The following is a 26,086-nucleotide window of genomic DNA, read 5'->3' on the forward strand; positions in this document are numbered from 1 at the left end:
ATGTAAATAGAACCAAGTGACATATAGGCTGTGATACCATCTGTGTGCACTTGAACCAACTACCAAACTGAAGAGATAACTGAATTGACAGTAACTTTATATAGCTTTTTCTTAGTTTTGATTTAATGACACTTGGTTCCCTTTATATAAAAGTCATGCAAATTCATGTGTCATAAAGTCTCATATTTAGTGGGTATTCAATCCATGAAAATAGGAAGGGGGGGGGGGGAGAGAAATCTTATCACAAAGAATTTTTTTTTAATAAATGTTTATAAAATAAATATTTGAATAAAAAGTGAATACATATATGAAAAAGAAACACGAAGGCAGTCGAGCATTCAGAAAAGAAATCAAAGATAAGTAGATCAGATCTGAATTTTTTTTCCACCATCGATATAAGCAGTTTATTTTAAAAAATAAAAATTAACAAATTTTTCATAATTAAAGAAAAATGTATTTATAGGATCAACAATATTAACAAAAGATAAAAATTCAAACTAAATTAAACCAATTTATATTTTAATAATCAAATGTGTAAACGCTAAATTTTTTCCACATTTATGTTGCATTCAACAGAATATAGTAATAGGTAAATTCATAAACAGAAAGATAAAAACACGATAAAATTGAATCCAAACAAATCCCAAATTAACATTTATAAAACCATATTTCGCATTCCATAGTTATTTTTTCAACAACGTTAAATGAATACAACAACAACAAAATGACTATCTGTTTCAAATGTATATTCATCGATGACAGATTTTATGAGTATCTCAAAATTTCATATGAACAATGGAAACATGAATAAAGATGAGCAGTTATCAACAGCAATTAATTACTACTGTACTGTACACAATTTTTTTTTATGATTACAACATACATACAATAATACACACACACACAATAATACATACACACACAATAATACATACACACTCATACATATACATATATATCTTTAAAAATTCATATGAGTCTCGTGAATGAACGAAGAGTATCACTGCCTAATTACTCCAGCGTAAGAAACAGTTTTTGACCATTAAAAAACCAGAAACACACAAGTATTTGTTCATTGCCGATCAATCATGTAGGAAAAAAAGACCCCTCAAAGCTACATGTACATATAACAAAATATATATATATATATTAGTCCTAATTTTGCGCAAAAATGGCAGACTACAATACACTTCAAACAGCTCCATTTTCTTTCAGCAGGGTATTCTTCTCGCAGGAAATTCCACCATTTCTCTGAGTGTATTTCCACACCCAATGACCAGCCCAACTTTTCTTCTCACTGTTCTCTTTTGTTCTGCCATTTGGCATCAGTGGGTCTGTAGAACTGTCCCCTGACAATTTACAGACACCATTAAGCAAAGGCGTATCAACAGCTTCAGTTGTATCTTTGTCTATGAATATTTCTGCCCATACCGGTAAGTGATCACTTACGACTCCACCCCATTCCCAACCCTTTGGTATCAGAATATGAGATAGTCCATCTGTTATAGCACCACTGTGACCTAAATAAAATCAATATAAATGTCAATTAAAAGATATATTGGTGTTCTAATGAGAAGTGAAAAACAGCAACATGATTAAGACAATGTAATAATTAAAATGCCATTCAATCATTTTTATTGCATCTTATCCATTTTATGCACAAAGGTTGATCGAATCAGACTGAGACCTATATTTTGATATACTAGGTAGGTACAAAATAATGTGGGATGTCCTCTCTTAATGCTAGAAGGACCAAGCCATTCATTTTGCCAATTTTCAATCTTTTCGATCCATTTCCATTGTGAAAAAGATTGTTGAAATCTGGCAACTTTTCCTATAAATACTGAAAAATTATGCTGTACAGTTATCATACATTAAAAAAAATTGGGTCAGAGTATCTATCAGAGTATGTATCTATCGACGAAAATGTTCTCGAAAAATAGAGGACATTCTCTTCAGTACTAGTTAGGTGCAGATCCAAGGAAATGTGTCAGGAGGAGCCATTAAATTTATTGTGTAGGTTTGTTGGATAGTCCGGTATTTTATGGGATAGACCAATTATTTTCCATAATTATTCAAAGAGCTATTAATTAATCCTCCACAGAGCTATTATGGATCCATGTCTGTTACTAGTGAATGTCATGCGACTGCAATGCCATCTACTGGACTATAAAAGAACTAAAACAATGTCACACATCAAGAGATATCACTAGAGCACGGATTATATGCACTTAAAAAGTGGCAAAATATACTCTAAAAATATACAAATACGCACTTAGAAAGCTAAAATATGGCCTTAAAATGCCAAAATATGCACTTAAAATACCAAAATATATACTACCTTTACACATACATTCATATCTTTTATGGGTATCTTTTTTCTGCCACCTCATTAGGCAATTTGGCTGTTGTGTTCTTTGGGCTTATATTTGAAAAATCATGAAAAAAGTTAGGTAAAGAAACTTTTCTCACTCTAGAGGGCTCTAAAATCCTCAAATCATTTCATGTCAACCCAGTAGTTTTTAATTACAGGGTTAGTGATTATATTACAGAAATATTAGGAAATAAATGGAAATGTATTAAAATCTGATTAAGTTTATTTGCACTAAAAACATAGACTTACCAGTAAATGACTTGCTGAGTTTTGAATTTGACCATATGTGGCTGTCTTCTTGTTGTGTTTCCAAATTGGTACAAGTTCCAACTGGTATTAAATAGGTATAGCCTTGAAACTTCAATGATTCAAATACTGTGGGGGGAAAAATTACACATAACCTCAAATAATCATAATTTTTTACCATATTTTTGTAGTTCAAATATACATTAGAATAAAATTCACTAGATATTTTTGTATGGGGCAAATTCATAAGTTTTCTTTTTTAATATGGATTTTTCATCTAATTAATGGAATCCAAGAAACTGATGTGATATGTAAAATAAAACTATTTGTGTTAGTTATGCTCATGCCAGGATTTTTCGAATGGTAACTTTCAGAGAAGTAAATATGCTCAGAGCTATATAGAATTTATATCAGATAAAGGAGGAGCAAAATATTAAATTCAGTCATGAAGCGTGATTGTATTCAACATTAACATATACAAACAAAGACACAAACCTGTATGGCTTGGCGGTAAGATGAAATTTCCTGCTAGGATCACATTATGCTCTTCTGAAAGAAAAAAACCATTTTTCATACTATTGATGCTTATCAATAGATAATATATGGTGATATCATAAATATGCCCATCGAATAAAATTAGGTATGGAATTATTTATACTTTAGTTTGGATCATATTTATTTTGATAAAATCAATTTGCACTCATAACAAATATTGCACAAAAAAGAAATTATTAAACTATAATTAAATTTATTCAACACCAAAAAAATATTTCAACATTGAACAAATATGATGCACACAAGATAAATATCACTTGTATTACTTTCCACTATAAAACTGATCATTTCTACTTTGAAAATACCAAATCCAACAGAGATTTTGCCACCAGCAAACATTTCCTTAGCAACATTGCATTTAACCACTTGTCGTCAAATGCCAGGATTAATAACGATTAATTAACAATTTCCCTTTCACTTTTTCATGACATCTTGATGCTCACATGGTGAGGGGGGGGGGGGAAGAAGCAGATCAGTGAGCTTGCTGCTATGGTGGTTGAGTGGTCATAGTGACGGACTCGCATCGCGAGGACCCAGGCTCGAACCCCACAGTTGTGGTCGGCTGAAGTTGGTTTTCTGTGGTTCCCAACTTCAAGGCGTGAATGCGAGCCGATCTCCCCGTTAAAAAGTCTCGCCACAGAGAGCAGCAGACCTACAAAGAGCACAAATGTAATTCAATCATAACACATCACTCACTTCGCTTCTGAAATATAGATGACAGCACTGAAAAATCAAACCCAACACTACATATGCACTCAGACTGTTAGGTACACACACAGTTACACCTTCGGCACAACTCGCTAGGTAGTAAATCGCCCATAAATGGTGATAGACCTGAGTTGTGCTCGGTTTGAAAGCAAGAAAAAGAAAAGATCACAGTGAGCAAAAGCGAACGACCTAGTAAGCACATCATGACCCAACACTATTCTGGGGAAGTCGGGACACTGATTATTATCTGCCTTCAATACAAGTGAACCTAAACTTGGCTATATGCCAGCATTTATTGACTAATTAATGATAATGCACCAATTAATGATTATTGAGTAAATAATGATAATAATTTGATAAGTTTATTTTATTAACTCGTTGGTGAATTATGATCATCGATTAAAAGCGATATCTCTTGGGGTCAAAATGACCCCAGGAATTCATTAGAATTTATTAAAGTTTTTGATCTAGGGAATGCACAGATTAACAAGTTTGACTTTATTTTCACACATGGTCAGATATACGTAGCCTCTGCAAACACATACATTTTAAAGTAAAATGATTTCTAATACCTACATACATTTACTTAATAATACCTAATACATTCATTTTTGAGTTCACACACATAATTACATAAAAAATTTAAACTTATTTCAATTTTTTTTTTCAACATCATTTATACAAAACACTACTCTCGTGAATTTCCCAAATTTATATTGAGACCAATTATATGCATTGTAGCTCATTTAACTATGTTGTAAACCAGATGGCAGCACTAGCTGTGAGATTGAAATGTATTTTTCATGCATAGGACTAGTTTAAAGTTAGACTTTAACTGCCCAAGCACATAAGATTTTTTTTTCATGAGAAACATTTTTTAAATAATTTAATGGCCAATCAATTGTTGTATTGGGTAAATTAAAAATATACCACTATGTTCAAAAGGATCTGGACGTTATTTTATTATGGAAAAATGGGTACAGATAGAGCCTGTTTATTTGGTGTTCCCTTTGAAAAAACCACCCTGTTCAATTATACATTTTTGCCATCATTCATGCAAAGTATTGCAAGGCCCCTTTTGCCACAACGCCTACGCCACTGCTCACTGCACCACTTTGGAATTAGAGAATTGTTGCCTTCCCCCTAAAGCAAATTCTTTATCGGAGGAAAAAAGTCAGACGAGATCAAGGGAATATGCCTTGACTTTTGTGGTTGTGGGAATGATGGGGAATTCTTCACTTTTACCTGTCAGTAAGATTGTGGGGGTAGTACAGAAAGCACCAAGTTTCATATCACCAGCTATAAATTGATTAAAGATGTTGGTATCTGAATCCACTGTATTGATATCATCTCTGAATTTGAATGTGCTCATTCATTTTTTCTGTGTCTGGATTTTAGGAACAATTGTTTGGCGTACTTAATGCATGCCCAGTTTGTCTGCTAAAATGGCATGACAACTTCCAACTAAGATGCCAACAAGTTCTGCAATCTCAACAACAGTTTTTTGGTGGTCATTTTTCACAATTTCTTCGACAACAGCAACTTATTCATCCATGGTGAATACTGATGGCTGCCTTGACCTCTCATCATCCTCAATACTCTGGTGGCCTTTTTTTGAACCGTTGATGTCATTCAAACTCTAGTTCAGCTCACTGCTATTTCACTGAACACTGACTAAATCATTTTCATAGCAACACACAAAATTTGACAACTGTGAATGATATTTAAAATTCAATGACTTTTCCTAGTGACTCGAAGTTTTGAATGCCTGTAATTAAGTATGTGCATGTGCTGTATGTATTTGAACTGCATGAAACCGGTTCTGACTAGTCAGGCACATGATACACTTAGCTTGTTCAGTGGGAAATGGCATAATTTATATTTGGAAAATATTTAAAAAAGTTTCAGAATTTTTTAACGTAATGATACATTTCAATTCATAAAGGACCCTTTCCATTTCAGAAATAAGAGATCTTTCTCATTTGTTGTGAAATATAAATATCTGGACTTACCAGGTAATTTCTCTCTGAGCATTTCGATGATATTTGGCATTAATTTAGCAACACATACTTCAGAAATGAAACTTAAGCTAACTATACAAAATTCAAGACACCCCACCTATTGGAAATGAAATGGATAAATATATCATTAGTAATTGGTAAGGAAAAAAAAACTTAAATCATTCAACATAATGCCATAAGAAAAATAATTACTTATGATGGAATTAATTTTATTTGCTGTTTTAATATTTTCATTTCAAAAGTTTTTTTATTTTTTATTTTATTAAAACGATTTTATCAATGGCTCACAAAATGATTCCCATAAGTTATGTGTGCAATTTAAGCTTTAAAAGGTTCAAGAAATTAGATAATAATTGTTTCTACTTGCACTTAAAACAAATTCTCTGAATAAAAATTACCATTGTTCCACATAATGATAAACTTTTGCAAAGAGAGATGATCATATATTTCCTGATAAAAACCTAGATAGTGTAACTGCATATTTTACTTATTTTTCAAAGGAAAATGAAGATTCATATTTTCCTGACAAAAATTTTTTGGTGCTCTTAGAATGACCTGGGCTACATTTGGCAAAAATGTCTTAACCAGAACCTTCTAGATTTTCCCACCCTATTTGCAGTTTTTTCAATTAATATAAATACTATATAAAATTTATTTATGCAACATACATACCAATGGTTCTCAATCTAAAGTCCTTGGATACTATAAGGGCTATGGGCTAAATAAAACTGAAGGATAGCTAATTCAAGAAATGGATGCTAGAAGATACAGGTATTCCCAGCATGCTGGTCTCTCTCACTATTTCCCAGCATGCTAGCTGATGTGGGGGAATACGGTACAAGATTTAAGTACAAATTTCTAATTAAAAAATATGCGTCTTCATATTCATATGCCCCTCATAGGTTTGCAACACAAGTTGGTGAGTTTTAGTAGCACACAACTCTTACTTTTAGTAAATAAGCTCAAATCACAAAGCTATAATGATACACAAATCACTGACTCTTTAAAATAAATCCATTTCTTAGTCGTTTTTTTAAATTGTTTTTTTATGCCACAAAATTACTTTCTCAGACGTGCCAACTTTTGAAATCCAGAAATCCGGAGATTCTCCCGAGGGGGGTACCCCCCCCCCCCCCCCACCCCCGACACTCATAGACTTGATCAAAAAAAAGTTCATAACAAAAATTCTGGAAAAAACTTTTTTTTCTTTTTTAATAAATTAAGAAAAAGTTACATTCTTTTCCCCCCCCCCCTCAAGGCAGGTTCTGCATTGCCCCTGAGAAGACTATAATTCTATGTTAGTCTTTCCATGCGGAATAGAGAAATCACATCTACATAATGTTCATAAAGTATGTGTTTCCTTTCGTGGATGCTATCAGTGATTGATAATCTTGTGTATATGAATTCTTAAAAGCTTTATATATATTTAGCTGTATATAGCTTAAAGTTTTATATTTTCTTTCTGAAGATGTTTAATCGGAAGAAACGACTTAAAAAAATTCAAATTACAAAGCGGCGGACGAAAAAACGTGTTTACCGCACGGCTGTTAATGGAATACAATAACGATTATACAGGAATTTTGGCAACCAAGGTCATGCCCCTGATAAATGATTGCAGATAAACGCTACGAAAACGAAGTCTTTGCCAGTTGCTTATATGCGGTCACAGAGACTTTTTTTACGGCTGCTCGATGGAAATGACTACGGCTGTCCTCTATGGGTGTTTTCCTTAACGACGACGGTAATCATTCACGCCACGACAACGTGAAAGCTCGCGTGAAATCGAATTTTCTGCCAAAATCCGGAGAAATTTTAACAAATCTGGAGAGCAGGAGGAAGGATGAAAAATCGGGAGAGTTGGCAGGTCTGCTTTCTACATATTACTAGCTCGGATAAAAGTATCTTTAACTTAAAAAAAATCACACCCATTCATCAAGTAAAACAAAGAATTACTTGGAAATTTGCAAGGAAAGGCTGACAAGTAACACCAATGCCTCTTTGCTTTTCAGTGGGAAGCTGCAGAACCATAGAATCTTTGAGATGTAGACCTTTACTAGTATCGTATAAGAAACCATTCAGAAACGACTGAAAAACAAAATGAAATATAAGTGACTGGTCATGAGACGCACTGTCAAAATAAAGACAGAGAAATTACAGCAATAATAATCGTAACATAAAACTACAAACAAAAAAAAAAAGAATAGATTATATGATTGAAATACTTAGAAAAAATTATAAGTAATTTTGAAAAACTTGAAAAAAAAATATCAATTCTAGCATTTATTAAAACAACTCAGTTGATTCGGGTCTAGTGGCATTTACTATGTAATGAGAAGCATTTGTTACACAATGGGTTTAATTTCACAGATTTTATGGGAAATAAATTAAGAGATATGTGCAAACAAAAAAAGAAAAAAATTAATGAATGTATTCTAATTTTTTTTCTTGATAAGTGTTGAATCAAATGGTCCCAATCAAAATTTAACTTGAATTTTGGAATAAATTTTTAAATTAAAAACTAACCACCAGCACTTGTAAGTTTGGGCCCTGGGCAAATATGAATTTTTGGTGGGGTGCTCTATATGCAGTGCAGTCTTAACACATGGCAATATTTAAATCAAGGGGTAGGCAATCTGTGTATATGCATTTCACTAGTGATCAGCTAATCAGTGACAAGCAAAAGTTCACCATAAAATTTTTCCAAATGCTGAAAAGTATTTGAAGGCTAAAGAAATTTTGGTATCTCACTGGTTTTATTTTATAAGAGTTGGTTTTAAATAATGACATTTCTTCAGATGTAAATCCGGTATATAGTAGCCTACAAAATATTGAAAAGTTTCAGGCCAGTGTAATGAATCAATCATAAAATCATATAAAAGTTCATATAAACATTTTTCAAACAAAACAAACAAGCAAGCACAGAAATTTTTTCCAGCCCATAATGCAAGGAAAAAAATACTTTTCTAGACATTATGCCAAGGTCAACTTGGATAGAAAAAGTTGTGTCTCCTATGGTGTATGTCCAGAACCACAAGAGGACTAGGGTTTGATTTTCAGTGGGGGACATCCACCTATTTTTTCCAAGTTGAACATAGCATAATATTCAGAAGAGTCTTTTTGCTTCATGAAAAAACATGCACTTAAAATTTTTCAAATTCAGTTTAAATATTTTGGGACACCAAAAATTTTTTTAAAAATGTGACACATCTTGTAACAATAGATAAGAACAATGGTTTGAGAAGAGTACCATGCACACAAATGCAATGCCACAACAGGCAAAATGCCCAATGAGGTAGCTGAGAAAAGTAAGTTGAAAAAGTGGCTTAAACAATTTATGTGTTGGAGAGTTGCAAGCGTGAGTTTTGGTCATCATATTGGCACAAGCAAAGAAACTGTTAGCAATCATTGATGTAGATCAGTGTTTCCCAAAGTGGGCAATAGAACCTACAGGTATATCATAGGATCCTACGGTTTATGGTTGGGGACGATGAGAGAAAAGTATTTCTGAAGAAGGGGCAATGGAACAAAATGTTTGGGAAACTATGATGTAGATCATTCAAAGTTTCACAAACTTTTTTGTTCTATTACCTTGTTCTTCACAAAACTTCTTTCTCATTGCCCCCAACTTAAGCCAACCTATACCCTATAGTTCAGGGGTAGCAGACCCAAAATCAAAAATGACGAACTCTGCAACCCATGGGTCTATTTTTAATTTAAAAATGCTTATTAAACTATCAATAAATGACTATTTATTAAACTGCTAATGCTTACATACAAATACAAAGCCACAACAGCCAAAATGCCCAATAAGGTGGCTGAGAAAAATAATAAGCATCAACAAAATTTTTGGTTTACAAAATTAGTCAAACTTTTCAGTGGCTCTCGATGGGTGGGCCTACAGGGCCCGAGCCCAGTACTCTGAATGAAACCAGGGTTATAAATTTTTGAAAGCTTTGTTCTGAAAAAAATCTTTCATTAATTTTCAGTTATATCAGTTATTGTCTTTTATTAATTTTTAACTATTTCTTAAAAATAGAATATTCAAAAGTACAAATTAGACATAATTATATTAAATGACATACCTCTCACAAAATATTCATTTTCTTCTATCTTTAACCCTCTGACTGCTCAATTTGTGGACCGAAATTGCTTCAAAAATTGCGTAATTTTTTTCACTCAAAAAGTGAAGTTTGAGCGGTAATACCACGTGCCTTCAAATGCCGCAATTTATTGGACAACTAACGACATCTGTTGGCCAAAACGTAAATGAAGCGTCTAATACTATATATAATTTTTTTCAGTTATTAAACGGGGAAAAAACGGGATGCGCTTCTCAATAAAGGAAGAAAAACACATGCCCGCGGAAATCGCGGGATGAGCAGATTTTGCTACATTTGAGTTGCCCGTGGAAATCGCGGGATGAGCAGCCAGAGGGTTAAAACTCAAGCGGAGAGTTAATTTTCTAAAATTAAGTAATATATTCCAGCCAGTTTTGGTGCAGTGTCATTATACACTTTCATAAAAATAACTTGGAAATACATTAATTGATTTTGGTCATTTTTTGCACTGAAATGATGAATGTTCACCTTTTTCTGACAGTTGTCAAGCATAGCAACAGATGGCGCTGGTGAGACTAGGCAATGCCACTTTCCTCTTACACCATCCCAGCTTCTTACATTCTGCAGTTGGGGTTCGTTCAGCTCCAAAGAAATCTAAGATAATAGAATTATGGATAATTTTTTCAAAAAATAGGAGAAATATTCGAACTGAAAGATTCTAATAAAAAAGATTTGAACTTTCACGACTATATAAAAAATTTACACCTGTTATAAACTGTCACAATAATACAATTTTGGGTGAGATATTCTATTTCAAACTAAAATTAATTTTGACTATCATACAATAATCAAAGTACTAGTAAAGATAACTTTAAAAAAAAGTTTATCATTTAAAATTGTAAACTTTATAAACCGGCACCAAAATTACCTTAACATATTGGGGAAAAATAACTATTATTATATTATTTCTTTATTATTTGATCATAATTTTTTTAGGAAAAAATCTCAATTCTTCTACTTCCGCCTCTATATGTCATCTATTATCTTTAAAAATGTTCTTTTTAAAAAACATTTGATTTTATTTTCCAACCTTTCAGAGAAAAAGCTGCCAATTGTACATGGTATAGATACTCCATGATTCCAATATTTAATAATGTATAATCTGCAGATTACAAGGAACTACCGTATTTGATATTTCATAATAATGATCATTTCTGTTTCGAAAGGGATTCTGAAAATATTCATTCTGATCAATCAGCATTGAAATCAACTATTCAACTTACAACATCAATTATCAACTTGAAATCAACTTACAGCAGAGAGAGCATCTTTAGAAGATATTTCTTGAACTGCTACAATACTGAAACTAAACAGATATAGGACGCAATTAATATTTTAAAGTAATCACAAAATTATTTTTTTAAAACATAATTATCACATGAATGATGTCCCTTTCAGTGGCTAATTTTTTGGTTTAAAATCTCATATTGGACATTTGATTAGTCATTCAGGATTGTGAGTAATGATTTAATTAATTCTCAAATGCAAAAAATAAAAGTAAAAAAATATAATTTGCATCAGCTCTCTCTCTCTCTCTAGATCTTATGAATCAGCAAAATATAATACAGTAGAACATCGATTATCTGAAAACATCGGGTCAGAAGGGTGTTTGGAAAAGTGAAAAGTTTGGAAAATTGATTTCAAAACGAATTCGATAACACAAAGGAATAAATTGAAATTCAGCAACAAAAACCTTAAAATAATTAAAATTAACTGACTTATTCTGAAAAGTAAATTGAAAAAAAAAAAGGCAGCGCATCACAAAAGAAAAAAATGAATTCATCTTGCTTATACGACATTTTGCCATCTCATCCTGTAATATTTTCAACATTAAAAATTGAAGTGGATCAGAGTTAGGCCGCAATTCTAACCACGCGAGAGATTTTGTGAAACACTGTTCTGTCCCACTGTGCATTATTACATCTGCCGTTGGTTCATCTTCATCACTTTCACAGTCATCCTGATCAACTTGATCATTCACTTTCATAATTATTTCTCCGTCATCCAAAAAAAATGTTATTTTGAATTGCTACTGTCAATTTTCAACCACTGTGACACATCTTTTCATGACAGGACTGGAATACAGGGAGCTCCTGAAGCATATCTAAGCATTCTTTCGAATCTGGAAGATTTCAATCGTCTTCAGTGGTTATGTTAAAACTATGAAAATATGGCATAACTCTTTGAAATTTTGTGAGACTGTAGTCCATCTGCTGTTTTCAAACTGACTGCAAAATTTTCTATTTTATCGCAATTTTTTTAAAATCACTGAGGGTTGTCACACCTAGTCCATAATCAGCTGCAAATTTCCACCATCACCCGCTTTAAATTTTTTCACTATTTCCACTTTTTTTCTTCTTTGATGTTTAAAACAACACGTTTTTGTTTTGTCGCCATTCTGCACTTGAGACAGATAAAAAGTATTGGCAGTGTTAAAGCTAAAGAAACTTGTAACTGCATATACTGTACCCAGATCCGCCATTGTTTACATCTATAGTTCACAGGTACTGTATGTACAATTGTTTGGAAGTGGATTATTGCACAATAGAACAAGGCTATCGATTTGAGAGATAAGAGGATTCAAGTTCCAAGAAAATACCAACTGTGTTCAGCATCATTGACTGAAAATGTGTTCGGTTGACTGAGTTGTTCGGAAAATTGATGTTCGGATAATCAATGTTCTACTGTAATTAATTATTACCAGGTCCTATAGCAAAGATTTCATGATGAGTAACCATGGACATAGAGCCAGTGAAAACTCTGACACATTTGGAAAATCAACCAATTGACATTAAAAAGTGGAGTTTACACTAAAAATACTCATCATGAGATAGAGGTTTTTAAATTAAAAAACTCATTCACAGATGGCGCTTCATCACAAAAAACTGAGCATAACACATAAAATATGGCATAAATAGTGTCGGTAGCACAACAGATCCATCACCGATATCCTGGCAGATGGACTGGAAAACACACACACACACACAGAAGTCTATGACTCATGTGCAATCAACATCAAGGAAATAAAGACAAGAACCACAGAAGTGTGACATTTATGACTTTAGTCCATGATTAAGCAATCGATTTTAACAGATAGATATGTGGCTCAAAACTAAGTATTGTTTATATATGAACAGAGCTGCAAAAAGTGCTCATATTGAAATGCGAGTTTTATTGCAAATAGCATTAATTATGCACTGTTTGTGTTACATTTGATGTGTTATGTCAAATTTTTCACGACACAGTGCCATCCGCAGGTGAAACTATGAAATATTTTATAAATTCATCAGAAAAGAACTCTACATCACGATGGTTATTCAGTGCAGCATTTCTCAACCTTCCTGAACCGAAGGTCCAGTGATATGAAATAATGTCCTGAAATAATCCAATGGTCCACTTATTCATAGAAAGAGTAGAGTGACCATAAGTTCCTACTTCACGGGACGTTCTTGCATTTTTGGCTGTTTTGATTCCTCTTATGTCACGCTTTTTCAACAAAGCTCATTTGAATTCATGATTTTCACTTTAATTGTGAACAGAACAGCTATAATTTTGATAACTTAAAAATTATACAATAATTATGGTCGTAATTGTACATAGGCCTACTCATCTCATGTTTTTATTGCTCAACATTTTTTTCAACTCATTTCAATTTCCAATAAATCTTCATTTTCCACCAATCCATAACTTTTCAAAAATTTTAGCAAAAATTTGTTAGTTTGTCGAGTTATGGCAATGTTCTTGGTGATAACTGGCAGTGTCCAATTTTTTTACAGTAATTAAGATTCCAATTTTCAATTTATGTGGTTGTCACGATGAAAGTTTTCCCCCTGTAAATATGGTTTTGTTTATGGTGTTTTTCGCTTCATTTCCCCATGCTTTAGGAATTTTAGCGATAATTTGCACATTTTTGAAAATTTTATTTTTTGTCTACAAATAATATTTATGATCACAATTTCCCGTATTTTTTTATTTTTTGATCACTACCCCGAAGTGTATGAGTATTTTTTTTTACACAAGGAATCCATAAGTTATTGCTAATATCAACTATAATAATGAATTTAATATTATTTTATTCAATTAGAATTAGTTAACAAAGTCTGCCTGGGGACCACCCATGTCATCGTTGGGGAACATAGGTTGAGAAATGCTGTTTTAGTGCAAACTGCACTTGATTTCATCAATTGGTTGATCCTTTATGAATTTTTAAAATGTGTCAATATGTGAGGCATTTCACCTACCCATGCATATTCAGTAACTTTCATATGTATCTGCATATTCATAATATCAGATATGAAGCCCACGGGTAATATTTAAGGGACAGGGGTTAAACACACCATAGTCCAGCGCAGTAAATTTGTAGAAAGGATATTAAAGAAAATTGGACTAGAATGGGAGGAAGTCGACAAAATTTGACAGCTCACCAACAGCAAAAACCTCAAATCTACCTCTAGTGAAGCCTATATCTTCCAGGGTCCAGATTGAAGGTATTCTGAATTTTCACTAAAACACCAGAAGGAAATCTTTATTCATCTAAGTAGATAAGATAATGGAACAAAATATCTTGTTCTTGTATATTCAAGATGTCCCCCAGGGTCGTAACTCGAGAGGGAGCAGGGCGCAACTGCCCCAGGTGGCAAAACTCACGGGGGTGCCAGTTTTAGGTGGAAACAGAGATCACCATAACAAAATTATTGAATTTTAAAGTTGTAGAGGGGGGGGGGGGCAGCAAAATAATATTGCTACTGGGTGGCAAAAGTCCTAGTTACAGCCCTGCCCCCCTTCTGAACAGGTGAGGCTGTAGTTTACTCACAGAAGATTTTTATCCAGTATATTTTGATCATATTCAGATGAATAATTGCAAACATGTAATAGAAAATTATACAATCATTCATAAGTAATACGCCCTATGCATCATACCCATTTTCCAGAATACTGCGGCAAATAACTTCTCTGACACCAGGATTTCTTGCCTTGTCTATCACAAAGTTCTGCAAGTTCCAAGATGCAATTCTCATGGCCTGTTTACCAGACCTAGAGAACCTAAATTCTTCTTTTACCACAGGCCTCAAAACTTGAGTAGATATCAGTTCATACAAGTCTCTGGTATTCAAATCAGCAGACCTGGATTTACCGAATCCACAGGGTGCTGAATTAGTCCGCCTGTGACTAATATGCTGCTTTACACTCAGATTATTTTGATTCGTCTGATTATTTACAGAACTTTGACTGGAATCTGTACAGGAATCTACTGTTAGATACATTTTCACTATGGCTAGTCTATCGGGAGGTAATCCCTTGACCTTAAGCAAATCATTCACATTTTTAAAAAGTCCTTTCTTTTCACGGTAATGAACTATGCTAGCTGCCATTTCTTGAGTCATTCGAGAGATGCTCATCAACTGAAAGACATTGGCTGTATTTAGATTTATTAATTTCATGGGAGATGAGCGGCTCGACACCTCATTTGTAGGTAGGGATTCCATAGACTGAGTTAAAGATGAGTTATAGCTGCTCCCATTATTTTTCCGTCGACCTACAGTAACCTCTGTACGAAATTGTTCCAGTTTTGTTGCACCTACACCAGATACTAGGGCTAAATCCTCAACTTTCTTGAAACCTCCAATCTTTTGTCTGTATTCAATGATGTTCTCTGCTATCGCCCTATTGATTCCTGGTAAGGTCATGAGTTGTTCTTCAGTGGCTGAGTTGACATTAAGGAGATCCCAGCGGAGATTTGCATCCAGCACATGAAAAGTGGCACTTAGGTTCCCAGACTTGGACTTGTAGAAGCACCTGCTAGAGTTTTCTCTCATTAAAGAGAGCTTTCGTTGTGGGACACTTATGCACTGTCCCATTATCACGGATGATGAACCTTCAGTTCATGGGGAGAAGGTAATGGCAATCATGTCAGCAGTCCTGGGGAAAAAAAATAATCACATAAATTTCTGTATATATAAATTTGTCCATCCTCACAAAAAAGTTTATTTCAACAAGAGCTCTTCTTAGGGAGTGTACAACAGATGCAGTCGCAGTGGGCCTACATAAATAAATTTTGAATTTTCATCTCTTTCAATTCTGGAACCATCTCTCTTTTTTTCTGAATTTTCATCTCAGTTCTGGAATCCTTCCTCGCCTTTTTCTGAATTTTCATGTATGCTGGAATTAACCGACAATTATTTTTCTTATTTTAAATTTATCAATTATGAATTTTCATTAGTTCTCAGACTATTTCTTTCATTAGGCCATAACTTTAATTGGATTTGGAATTTTTTTCTCAAATAAATTTAAAATTTTCTACAGTTTGGAAATTTTCATTATTTTTTTTCTTAATTTACATGCAATTATGTCTATTTTTTTAATGGATATTTTTAGCATTCTTGAAAATTATGCAATAATGTATGAATTTTTGAATGCCGATTTTTCAATCATCAAAAGGTGGTTAAAAACAGTGATGCCATTTAAGATTTTACGACTAAAAATTTTTTAAAAATTTGGTGTCTACTGCACCCCTTACACCCTTGCTTAAGACGCCCTGTATAAATATGTGGCTTTTATGGGAAAAACTTTTCATTAAAAAATAATAACAGTCTAAGGCAAAAAATGTTTGACAAATTAGACTACTACTACTTAACCAAACATGCACCTCGTACACATTCCTCTATAGAATTTCTAACGAGTTGGCACATGCTGGAGAGAGAGTGTGTGTTCTGAGTATATACTTGTTCCTAACGATTTTATGCTGTCCAGTTGCGCTTGTTTCGTGTACTTGCTGCCATCTGGCTTTCATTTTCTGAAGTAAAGATAGAAATGCTTGAGTTTTCATGTTTTGTCAGTATCGTGTTGAACGCCTGCCTGCTCTCAGCTGAGAGACTTTTTCAAATGGGAGACTGGCACACATTCATGCCTCAAAGCTGGCAAACCGCAGAAAACCAACTTCAGTCGACCACCACTGTGCTGTCAACAGGATTCGAACCCGGATCCTCACAATGAGAATCCAGCACGATACCCACATGACCACACAGCGATGACAAATTAGATTGCAAATGATAATTTTATACTGTTTTTCCTCAGCCTAATACTAATACTATTATGTAGTTCTTATTTGAATTTCTTTCTATTCATGCATCAATGCACCACATCTCTCAACTTGAAGTCAGAGTCACTTTGCTAGTGTTATTGTTGTCAACCCTCTTGACCACGTGTGTATGTGTATGCTCTGTCCTGTACCCTCTTCTTCCAGCATTTTACATTATCATTGCTTCATTAACATGAATAAATTTTTTTGTCAAGAGTTTTTAGCATTTATAAAGATTTCCACTTCAATACCATATAAGCTGAAGCCAAATAAAGAATAAAAAGTTTTTCTCCAATCATATGCAAGTGACAGCATCTGTATTCAATAAACTTCAAATGAAATTCTGCAGAGGAGTGTGTGTGTGAGGTGCATATATGGTTTAGTAGTAATAGTATTCAATCAACTGAAGACATTTTTTGTGAGCACTTTCAATTTGCATTTCTGCTTTTCAATATAAAGTTCCAACAATCACAGGAGAAAATTAAAGAATTATAAATTATCTAAGCTATTCCTACTTGTTAATCGAGCTAATTTCCAAGCAAAAATTCGATCAGAAAGGATGAAAAGTATGAGAAAAATCTTTTTTGAACATCAGAATTAGGGGTGCGAAAATATCAAGTTCGGAAGAGCAATTAATAAAAAAACGTCATTTTCATTCAGTATGAAATACACTGTAATATATATATATATATATATATATATAGGCTTAACTTATCCCAAGCATTAGGCAACCATGGTGATTAGAAAAAAAAAATGTTCTGGTGCCTGAAAAAATTTCCATATGCAATTACCAGGGTTGTGGTTTTGACATGACAAGTGTCAAAAACTGGTTTAAACTGTCGAAAATCATCATAAACCTAAATGAATGCTTTTGAACAATATTTTGAACACAATAGACAAACAACATGATGAACTTACTTTTTTTGTATATTACATTTTATTTTTAAGCACTAATTGATTACAACAATTAAAACAAAAGATTAATTATAATTTGCAATTTTGAATTTTTAGACAGACGGAGTCTAAAACAGATAATACAGTGAAACTCCATTTTAACGAATACCGTTATAGCGAAAATCTCATTTTAATGAACACTTTTCTGATTCCTCAGATAAGTTTACATAGTAACAATGCAAAACCTGAAATCTATATGTATAAAATTGATTTTCTCTCTGTGTGTATGTTCTCTATACAAATCTACAATTTTAGATCGATCGTCGCCAAATTTTGCATATATACCAAATGGGACCCGATTTGAACGATAGGCTACTTTAAAATTTTGTCAAAGCAGGGCAAATGTCCCAAATGGGCAAAAAACTTTCGGGCAACAATGGTTTTTGGGCCTCAACAATCACTTTCTGAACGTTTACTTTGGTTACCGTGGTTCCATAGCAATGAGTTTCAGACGTGTATATGCCTTTACAATGGTTTGTCACTTCTCTAATCCTGTTAGTATATGTATAATAATTTATGCCTTTATTAGGTTTGCCACATTTTCAATACTCTCAGTAATTAGGCTTTTTGAATAGACAACTTAATCATCATCAGCATCGCTTTGAGGGTTAGGAACAGGGTGATCCTCATAGAAATCAGTGTTAAAACTGCCGATTTTACTGTAGAAATGTGGAAATTTTGTGGGATTTTCACTTTAAAATTGTATTGAATTCTGGATTTTTGAAATATTGAGTTCGCTTAGAGATATACGAAGCCCAGGAGATTAAATATGAAGTACCTACTTTACCGGACTACGTTACTTACTTTACTTTACTACATTACTTTACTTACTATGTTACCGGACCTACTTTTGAGTTGGATATTCATGCAATAACATTGATTTCAACTTTTTATTTATATCTTCTCAAGAATGAAAATTAATGTCTCCGTATTGTCTTTTGATATTCAACTGCATAAATTCATATAGATTAGTATGTTTTGAAATTAATTATGGGCCCATAAAGTACATCGAAGAAATTCTACAACTTTAATTAAGCATTTTTGGAAGCTGAAACAGGCAGATGGATAACTTGAAGTTCGGGGGTTGGGGGGGGGGGGGGTGGGGATCAAAATACTTAGCACCCCTTAAAAAAGGAAAAAACTTTACATCTGGATTTGTTTATTTCATGAGTCGCCATATTTGTCAAGTTAGACACAGTTTTTATGTTCCTCAAACAAAGAGGGAGATATCACGTGATTTAAAAAGCCTCATTGAAGAAAACCCGGGCAACGCCGGGTATTATAGCTAGTTCCTTTATAACGAAATTTCGTTATAACAAAGTGATTTCTGCGGGCTCTTGGAGTTTGTTATAACGGGATTCAACAGTATATAATTTTATGGTTCATTTTATCCAAACTACTGATTACCTGTGTTCAATTTATTAACCAGAATAGAGCTGTTTATTCAAAATACGTGTGATAGGAGATCACAGAAAGGGTTAGGTTTTTGACCTCAGAAACTTACTCAGTATTGAAACAGTTAAAAACTTATTGTAAATGTTGTCATTCTTACTTTCACACTAAGAATAAGTTACGGGAGCTTTTCTTAAGCATCATATGCAATCAGCACTGCTAAATTAAAGGAAATTTTAGTTCTACAACTTAGTATTATCATTACTAGCTATATTCTAATATTATGCCCAATAAGGGTATCGTTTTAAGTATCAGTGATTATCTAGTGTTATTTGCAAATTCAATAACAGAAATCAACATTATATATATATAGCGTAAAAGAACTTTTTATAAACACCTATCTGTTATGTAAAGAGTACAGCAGATGGTTTATATAAATACACATATAAATATAAGCAGTTGAAGAAATTTTGGAAGGTCGAGAATCATCTTGAATTGAAGAATATCAAACACTTCGCATATTTTTTCCTTCAGCTTTTACGTTACGCTCTATTCAAATTGTATATTTTACATAAAAAAAATAAACATATATTGTCCAAAATAATTCTGTAGAGCAAAAAATTATTTTAAAATCATATTAAGTATTCATTATTTATATAAAATAGTGACTTTAAACATTACATGCAATCAATGTGTGTATTTTCAATGGAATTTTTATATTGAAAAGCAATATTTAAGGTTTTTGACGTGACAGTTTAAACCATAGTTTCCCAAACTTTTCATTCCATCGCCCCCTTCTCCAGAATTTTTTTTCTCTCATCGTCCCCCAACTCAAGTAAATCCATAGGATCCTATGCTAAATCCGTAGCTTCCATCGCCCACTTTGGGAAACACTGGTTTAAACCACAGTTAAATCATCAAAAACTGTCATGCAACAAAAACCTTTGTCAAGAACTTCTATTTTTAAAAATTGGTAAAATAATCTTCATTGAAAATTAAAATCTATTAAATATTAATTTGCTCAGAACTAAGAGATTGCAATATAATGTAAATAAAGTGACACCCTTCCAAAACTATAAATGTTAATAGGCTTAGGTTTATAACTTTCAATTAAAAATAAGGTTACATATTTTCAATCAAATAATTGCTAGTTTGTGATCAAATGTGTGTGTAAAAATAAAAATGAAAAAATAAGTTTTGCTTTCAAGATCAGATTATTCAATATATAGGCCTATCATAAACAGAAAAGAAACAAAATGAATAATGAAAATTGTTTACCGAAAAGCATGATTTCCTCTTTATATGTGTATATCTTTGCACAATCTTCATGAAATATACATTTTATTCCTCACTTTTTCTTGTCTGAAAAATAAAGTTGAAAGTCATTAATGCAACAGAAAGATAAGTAGCATAATTAAATATAGTTTTAAATTATATGGTATAAGTATATAAATTTTAATTTTATTCTTAGCAATATTTGGTTTTCATTATGTAACATATTGAAAAACTAAATATCTTCCCATGCATAGTTTCTTAATAAATTTTGAACAACATTTGGCTAATATATAAGCATATTCTTTTCTCTGCATTTGTGGATTTATGAAAATAATTTTTAAAAACCTTCTTTGGCAAATATGTGCACACACACACAGGCACTAAGTAATCACTTAAGTAATCATTAACTATGTTAATAAAACAGTTATGTATAGGAGAAATGATAGTTTTGACAAAATTTTCTTTTTGGTTGAAAATCATAGTCTATTCACATTCAAAATTTTTATCATGATGAAAATGTTCAATAAATCTTTGAGACAATTCCCTATTGAAGCAAATGAGTTAGTCCCACGAAGATCTAATCCAGAATGCTGAAAATTTTCTTCAATTTTTCAGCAAATTCAGTACAAGTAGAGATGAAAGCATTAAAAAAAATAAAAATTATTTACATGAATTCATCAAAATAATGTTTTTGCCAGAAAACTACACTGAATGTGTTGATCAGACTGATTTATGTTCTTGTGATCACCATGAAATTAAGTTTTTTCCCTTAGTATCTGCCCTCCATGAGAGGGAAAATTGTGTTGTTAATGTGTACAGTTTTCCAAATGTCTTTAAGCATATTCCACAATAAAAAAGCATGAAGAATGGGGTGAACAAGATTTCTAATCCACGATAAGCAATGATATTTAACATGATTTCATCTTTATTAAAAAAAATTGTTTATGCCTATGAATGAAAGTAAATTTCATTAGTTTGATTCCCTTTATTCACTAGTAGACAAACAAAAAATTACTTTTTCCAATATTTACACAATGCAAACTGAACAAAAAACACTTCTCAGAAAACACAAAACTTCCCAGTTTATGTCTTTTCCGTTGACAGAAATAAATCATTCAATTCAAGTTATTTATCTTTTAAAAACAAAAATTGTGAGAACACAAGTTTTGTGACACAATAAAAGATGCACCAGAGCATTTATTAATGACTCTTGAGTACCTATATTTCTCTATAAAACCATTTTAACTTAATGAGCCATATAGCATATACCCTCATTTCTAGATAAGTATCCAGTGTATAAGCGATGTATAGACAATAATAAATAAATTCAATTCTTTGGAAAACTATTCTCTTACATGAGGGATAAAAACTAAAACTCTGAAAAGCTCAAGATCAATAGATATCATAGACAGGTGGTCACAGGTGATGTTTGGAAGCCTAATAGCTCAACAAGTCTACCTACCAATTCCAATGATTACTCTCGAAAGTCAAAGTACAAATTTCATTGAAATGAGCCTCCCCCACCCCCACCCAACATCATGCACTTAAAACAGCCATATGTGAAAAGTACCTCTTTTACTACAAAAGAAAAGCAATAACGTACACTAAACGTTTCAAAAACTAGGGCAAATTCATTTGACATGATGTACTTACTGTAACTCATATGTTTAAGGGTAGAAAATAATGTGAGTATTTATAAGTTAAAATAAAGAGAAAAGAGAATCATAACAAGCAATTAATTTAACTGACTAGTATCAACACAATGTAAGATAATTGTGAAACCTCTCTCTTCACCGTTTAGAAGTATTTTTCACCTCAAAATATTCATTCTTAAAAGAACAACCAGTTTTTCCCCTTTCAAGTTATACATCTTCATTGCTAGAAAATATTTGTATAGGATATGAAGAGTATTGGCAAGGAATTTTCAATAGGCAATGTGCCATGGCTCATCAAGTCCTAGGCACCAGGTCACTATGGCGACTAAAATTTTCTTTGTGTAGTTACTAAATTTCAGGCTGAGAGCAGCACAAAATGTCCAACATGAGAGCCTTGAAAAATCTTTCACTATGCCCTGAAAAGGTCAAAAGAAGCATTATTTTGGACCCTTTTCTTCGGATAAAAAAATTTTTGTCAACTAAAAAATTGTTCTAGTGACTTGATTTTTTTTTTTGCAATTTGTCCAGCCCTGCTATATACACAAAGATAATAATAGCCTATAATTTATTCAATTCCTCAACACACAGTAGGCCTGTCTTCTTCCTATCTATGAGAGTAAGGAAGTATGGGACAGTTGCTTTTTACACATTAATAAATTACTTTAACTAATTTTTTTTTTCCAATGTATGAAGCTGTTAATGCATAACATTTATTGCTACTTTGGACGAAGATTTTCTTCATAATAAATTGAAAAAAAAATCATTATTCCCCCCTTCCCACTATTCAAAAGTAAGGGAATACTTTTAATTTTATGAAGCAATTTATTACTTTTATTTCTTTTTGAATGCGAATTGGATAGATAACAATAATGTGATAATAGTTAAAAGAAATCACAATTCTGAATACATTCAAGCATTGGCATTCAGCCTAAAAACTATGTGGTTTGTATTTAAGACTTCTTTTACAAATGAACTCACTAGAGAGAAGAATGGGACATCCTAATTTTGTTAGTATAATTAGCTCATTAGTTAAAAATGTACATAATTAAAAAAATTAGTTAAAAAATATTAAATAATCCTAAAACTTTCTCATTCATGCCTCCTCATATTTATGAAAACAGTTTTTTAGATAAATCTAAACATCTTCATTTCTAGATAAGTATATTTATACAGAATATTGGGAATATGGATAAGAAATTTTCAACATCCATTGGAAGATAAGAGATTTAGGCTATTCAATTCCCTCAACAAATCGGTGCCCTCAATATTTGGGATGAAAACAAATAATTAATTAGGCCTATTTTGGGAATTAATAGAAATTATCAATTGATCACAATGATATAGCCTTCTTTTACATGAAAAGAAAAAAATTATGATTCATGAAGAATATTTTGACAATTAGGAGATTCATTTGACCTGATATACTGAAAATATTGGGCTTACTAAAAACAAAAAAGTGTGGATAACAATACAACAAAGAAAAGAGAATCATAAGAATTCCCTCAATAAATCAATGTCTTCTTACACTTAGGATAAATGAAATGAATTATCTAGGAGATCAACAGATAAAATCAAACATGGTCACAATGACACATCAAAAGAAAAAGCAATAATCTCTGTTGAATATTTTGAAAATTTCCATGGATTTATTTGACATGATGATTTGACATTACATTTGACATTACAAATACAATAGTGGAAGTGTCTCATAACAAACAATAATTAATTTGACTAATATCAGTCAACACCAGTGCGTGGTCACTCACTTTGGCTCTAACAACCTACGTTTCTCTCATGAATTGAATGGTGTCACTATCGTGGATGCAACTAGGGTGACTGATTTAGGAATTCTCATTGACGAGCAGCTCAGGTTTTCTTAACATTGTTCAGCAGTGGTTAAAAATGGAATAGAATGCTTGGTTTTATTTTCAAAAAGGTCTCTTCACATTCTCTCAAAGTCATTCTTTCGCTTTTTCAAGGCTTAGTTCATCCTGGACTGGAGTATGCTGTAAAGTTTTGGAGACCATACCTACAGAGGGACATAGTTCCCTGCACCCCTTCAACCAAGTCTATGTGTTTTCTTACTGGCACACGGGGCTTGAGTCATGAAGAGAGACTTCTTTTTTTGAATATGTTCACATTGGATGAACTCAAGTGTCAGGGAGACATGATCGAAGTGTTCGAAATTTTTAACAGGGTGGATAGGATGGACCATGAGTTATTGTTACACTGTCAATCGACTGCTTTTACGAGGGGACACAAGTATCGATTGGTAAGGGACAATTCTAGGTTATGGTGTTACAGGGAGTTTTTCTCTGATAGGGTTACTAATAAATGGAATAGCTTACCCCCGGAGATAGTAAATTCTAACACAATTGACACATTTAAAAATAAATACAATAAGCATGTTGGGGTAATTCGAGAAGCTATCCATACTTGGAATAAGACAACCATAAGTATTTTTTATGGCCATTGTATAATATTTTATGATGTATACTGCTTCTAGTTTTTGTAATTGCCTTGTTATTAGGGTTGCTGTAATTTTGAAGTATATGACAACCATATTTGTTATGGGCAACTTTTTCCTCAGCCATCTCGTTGGGCATTTTGCCTGTTGTGGTGTTGTATCTGTATTTATAATCTATGTTGAATATTCTGACAATTTTATCACAGATTTATTTAATGAATAAATCTGTAGCCTATACGAGGGAAATTCTAGTCATACAGAAGATTTCTCACATCCTTTTTTTTAAGGGGCATCCAGAGAGTTCCTGGATAGAAAAAAATGAATATTACAATGACTACTAAAAATAACATAGGCCTACGTGGGTTTGAAGAGAAATATAAAAAAATATATTGGACATCATGAAGTGTTATAAATGTATTTACGATGTGCTATAAATGCATGCATCAAAAAGAAAAATGTGTGGATTATAACAAGGGGAAATTAACTTATCCAACAAAAAGAAGAGAATCATAACAATTAATTTATGTGACTAATATCAATGTAACAATCAATGTAATGATCAACATAATATAATCATGAAACTTCCTCATTCATGTTCATGGAAACATTTTTCCACCCTCAAGTTATTCCTCCTTTACCCACTTGAAATAAAACAATTTATATCTTCATGATACAATTTACATCTTCATTTTTTACAGTATTTGTATAGAATACTGAGAGTCTGGGTAAGATATTTCTAATATCCATTGCAAAGTAAGACACCAATTCAATCCCTCAATATATCAGTGCCCTTATATTTGGGACAATAATAAATACTGAATTATCTTAAGATCAACAAATATAATCAAAAATTATCACAATAACACACAGTTCTTTTATTTAAAAGGAAAAGCTAATGTTATGCGATCAAAAAAATCAACACAAATCCAATTGACATACAATACTAGTATTAAATTTTATTTTAAGGAAAAAAAATGTATACAACTTACATTGAAGAGAAGACTTGTGATGTTGCTACAGTGATCTTAATTTGAAGACACCCCTAATTAACAAATATAACGTATATTTCACGGATTATCCAAAGACTTGGAGGCATAAAAACATGGGAGAGAAGAGCACATTTTCATTTATTAATTTAAGCATTCATGTTATACATGAACTGTCAATAATTTCAGCCTGAGGCGATTGAATCGCAATGGGAGCGTGAACGCGATTTTTCCTCTCGGACCGCCATAGTGGAACT

The 26,086-nt window shown here is 32.5% G+C and overlaps 1 protein-coding gene across 1 annotated transcript; it reads right to left on the reverse strand.

Annotated features, from left to right (window-relative positions):
* On the reverse strand, window positions 1–26,086 carry LOC149081791 (endonuclease/exonuclease/phosphatase family domain-containing protein 1-like). Its single transcript, XM_089235561.1, has 10 exons — window positions 25,833–26,086; window positions 20,725–20,808; window positions 14,943–15,941; window positions 11,277–11,328; window positions 10,491–10,616; window positions 7,858–7,989; window positions 5,896–6,001; window positions 3,116–3,169; window positions 2,624–2,749; window positions 1–1,520 (listed from the first exon to the last, which is right to left on the reverse strand). Exons 3-10 carry the CDS (start codon window positions 15,878–15,880, stop codon window positions 1,192–1,194), a joined length of 1,863 nt encoding a protein of 620 aa, XP_089091687.1. The 5' UTR covers window positions 15,881–15,941; window positions 20,725–20,808; window positions 25,833–26,086; the 3' UTR covers window positions 1–1,191.

This window comes from Pholcus phalangioides, unplaced genomic scaffold (assembly GCF_987345545.1).
Source record: "Pholcus phalangioides strain wild (caught in Gottingen) unplaced genomic scaffold, Ppha-v1.0 ptg000009l_1, whole genome shotgun sequence".
Lineage (NCBI taxonomy): Eukaryota > Metazoa > Arthropoda > Arachnida > Araneae > Pholcidae > Pholcus > Pholcus phalangioides.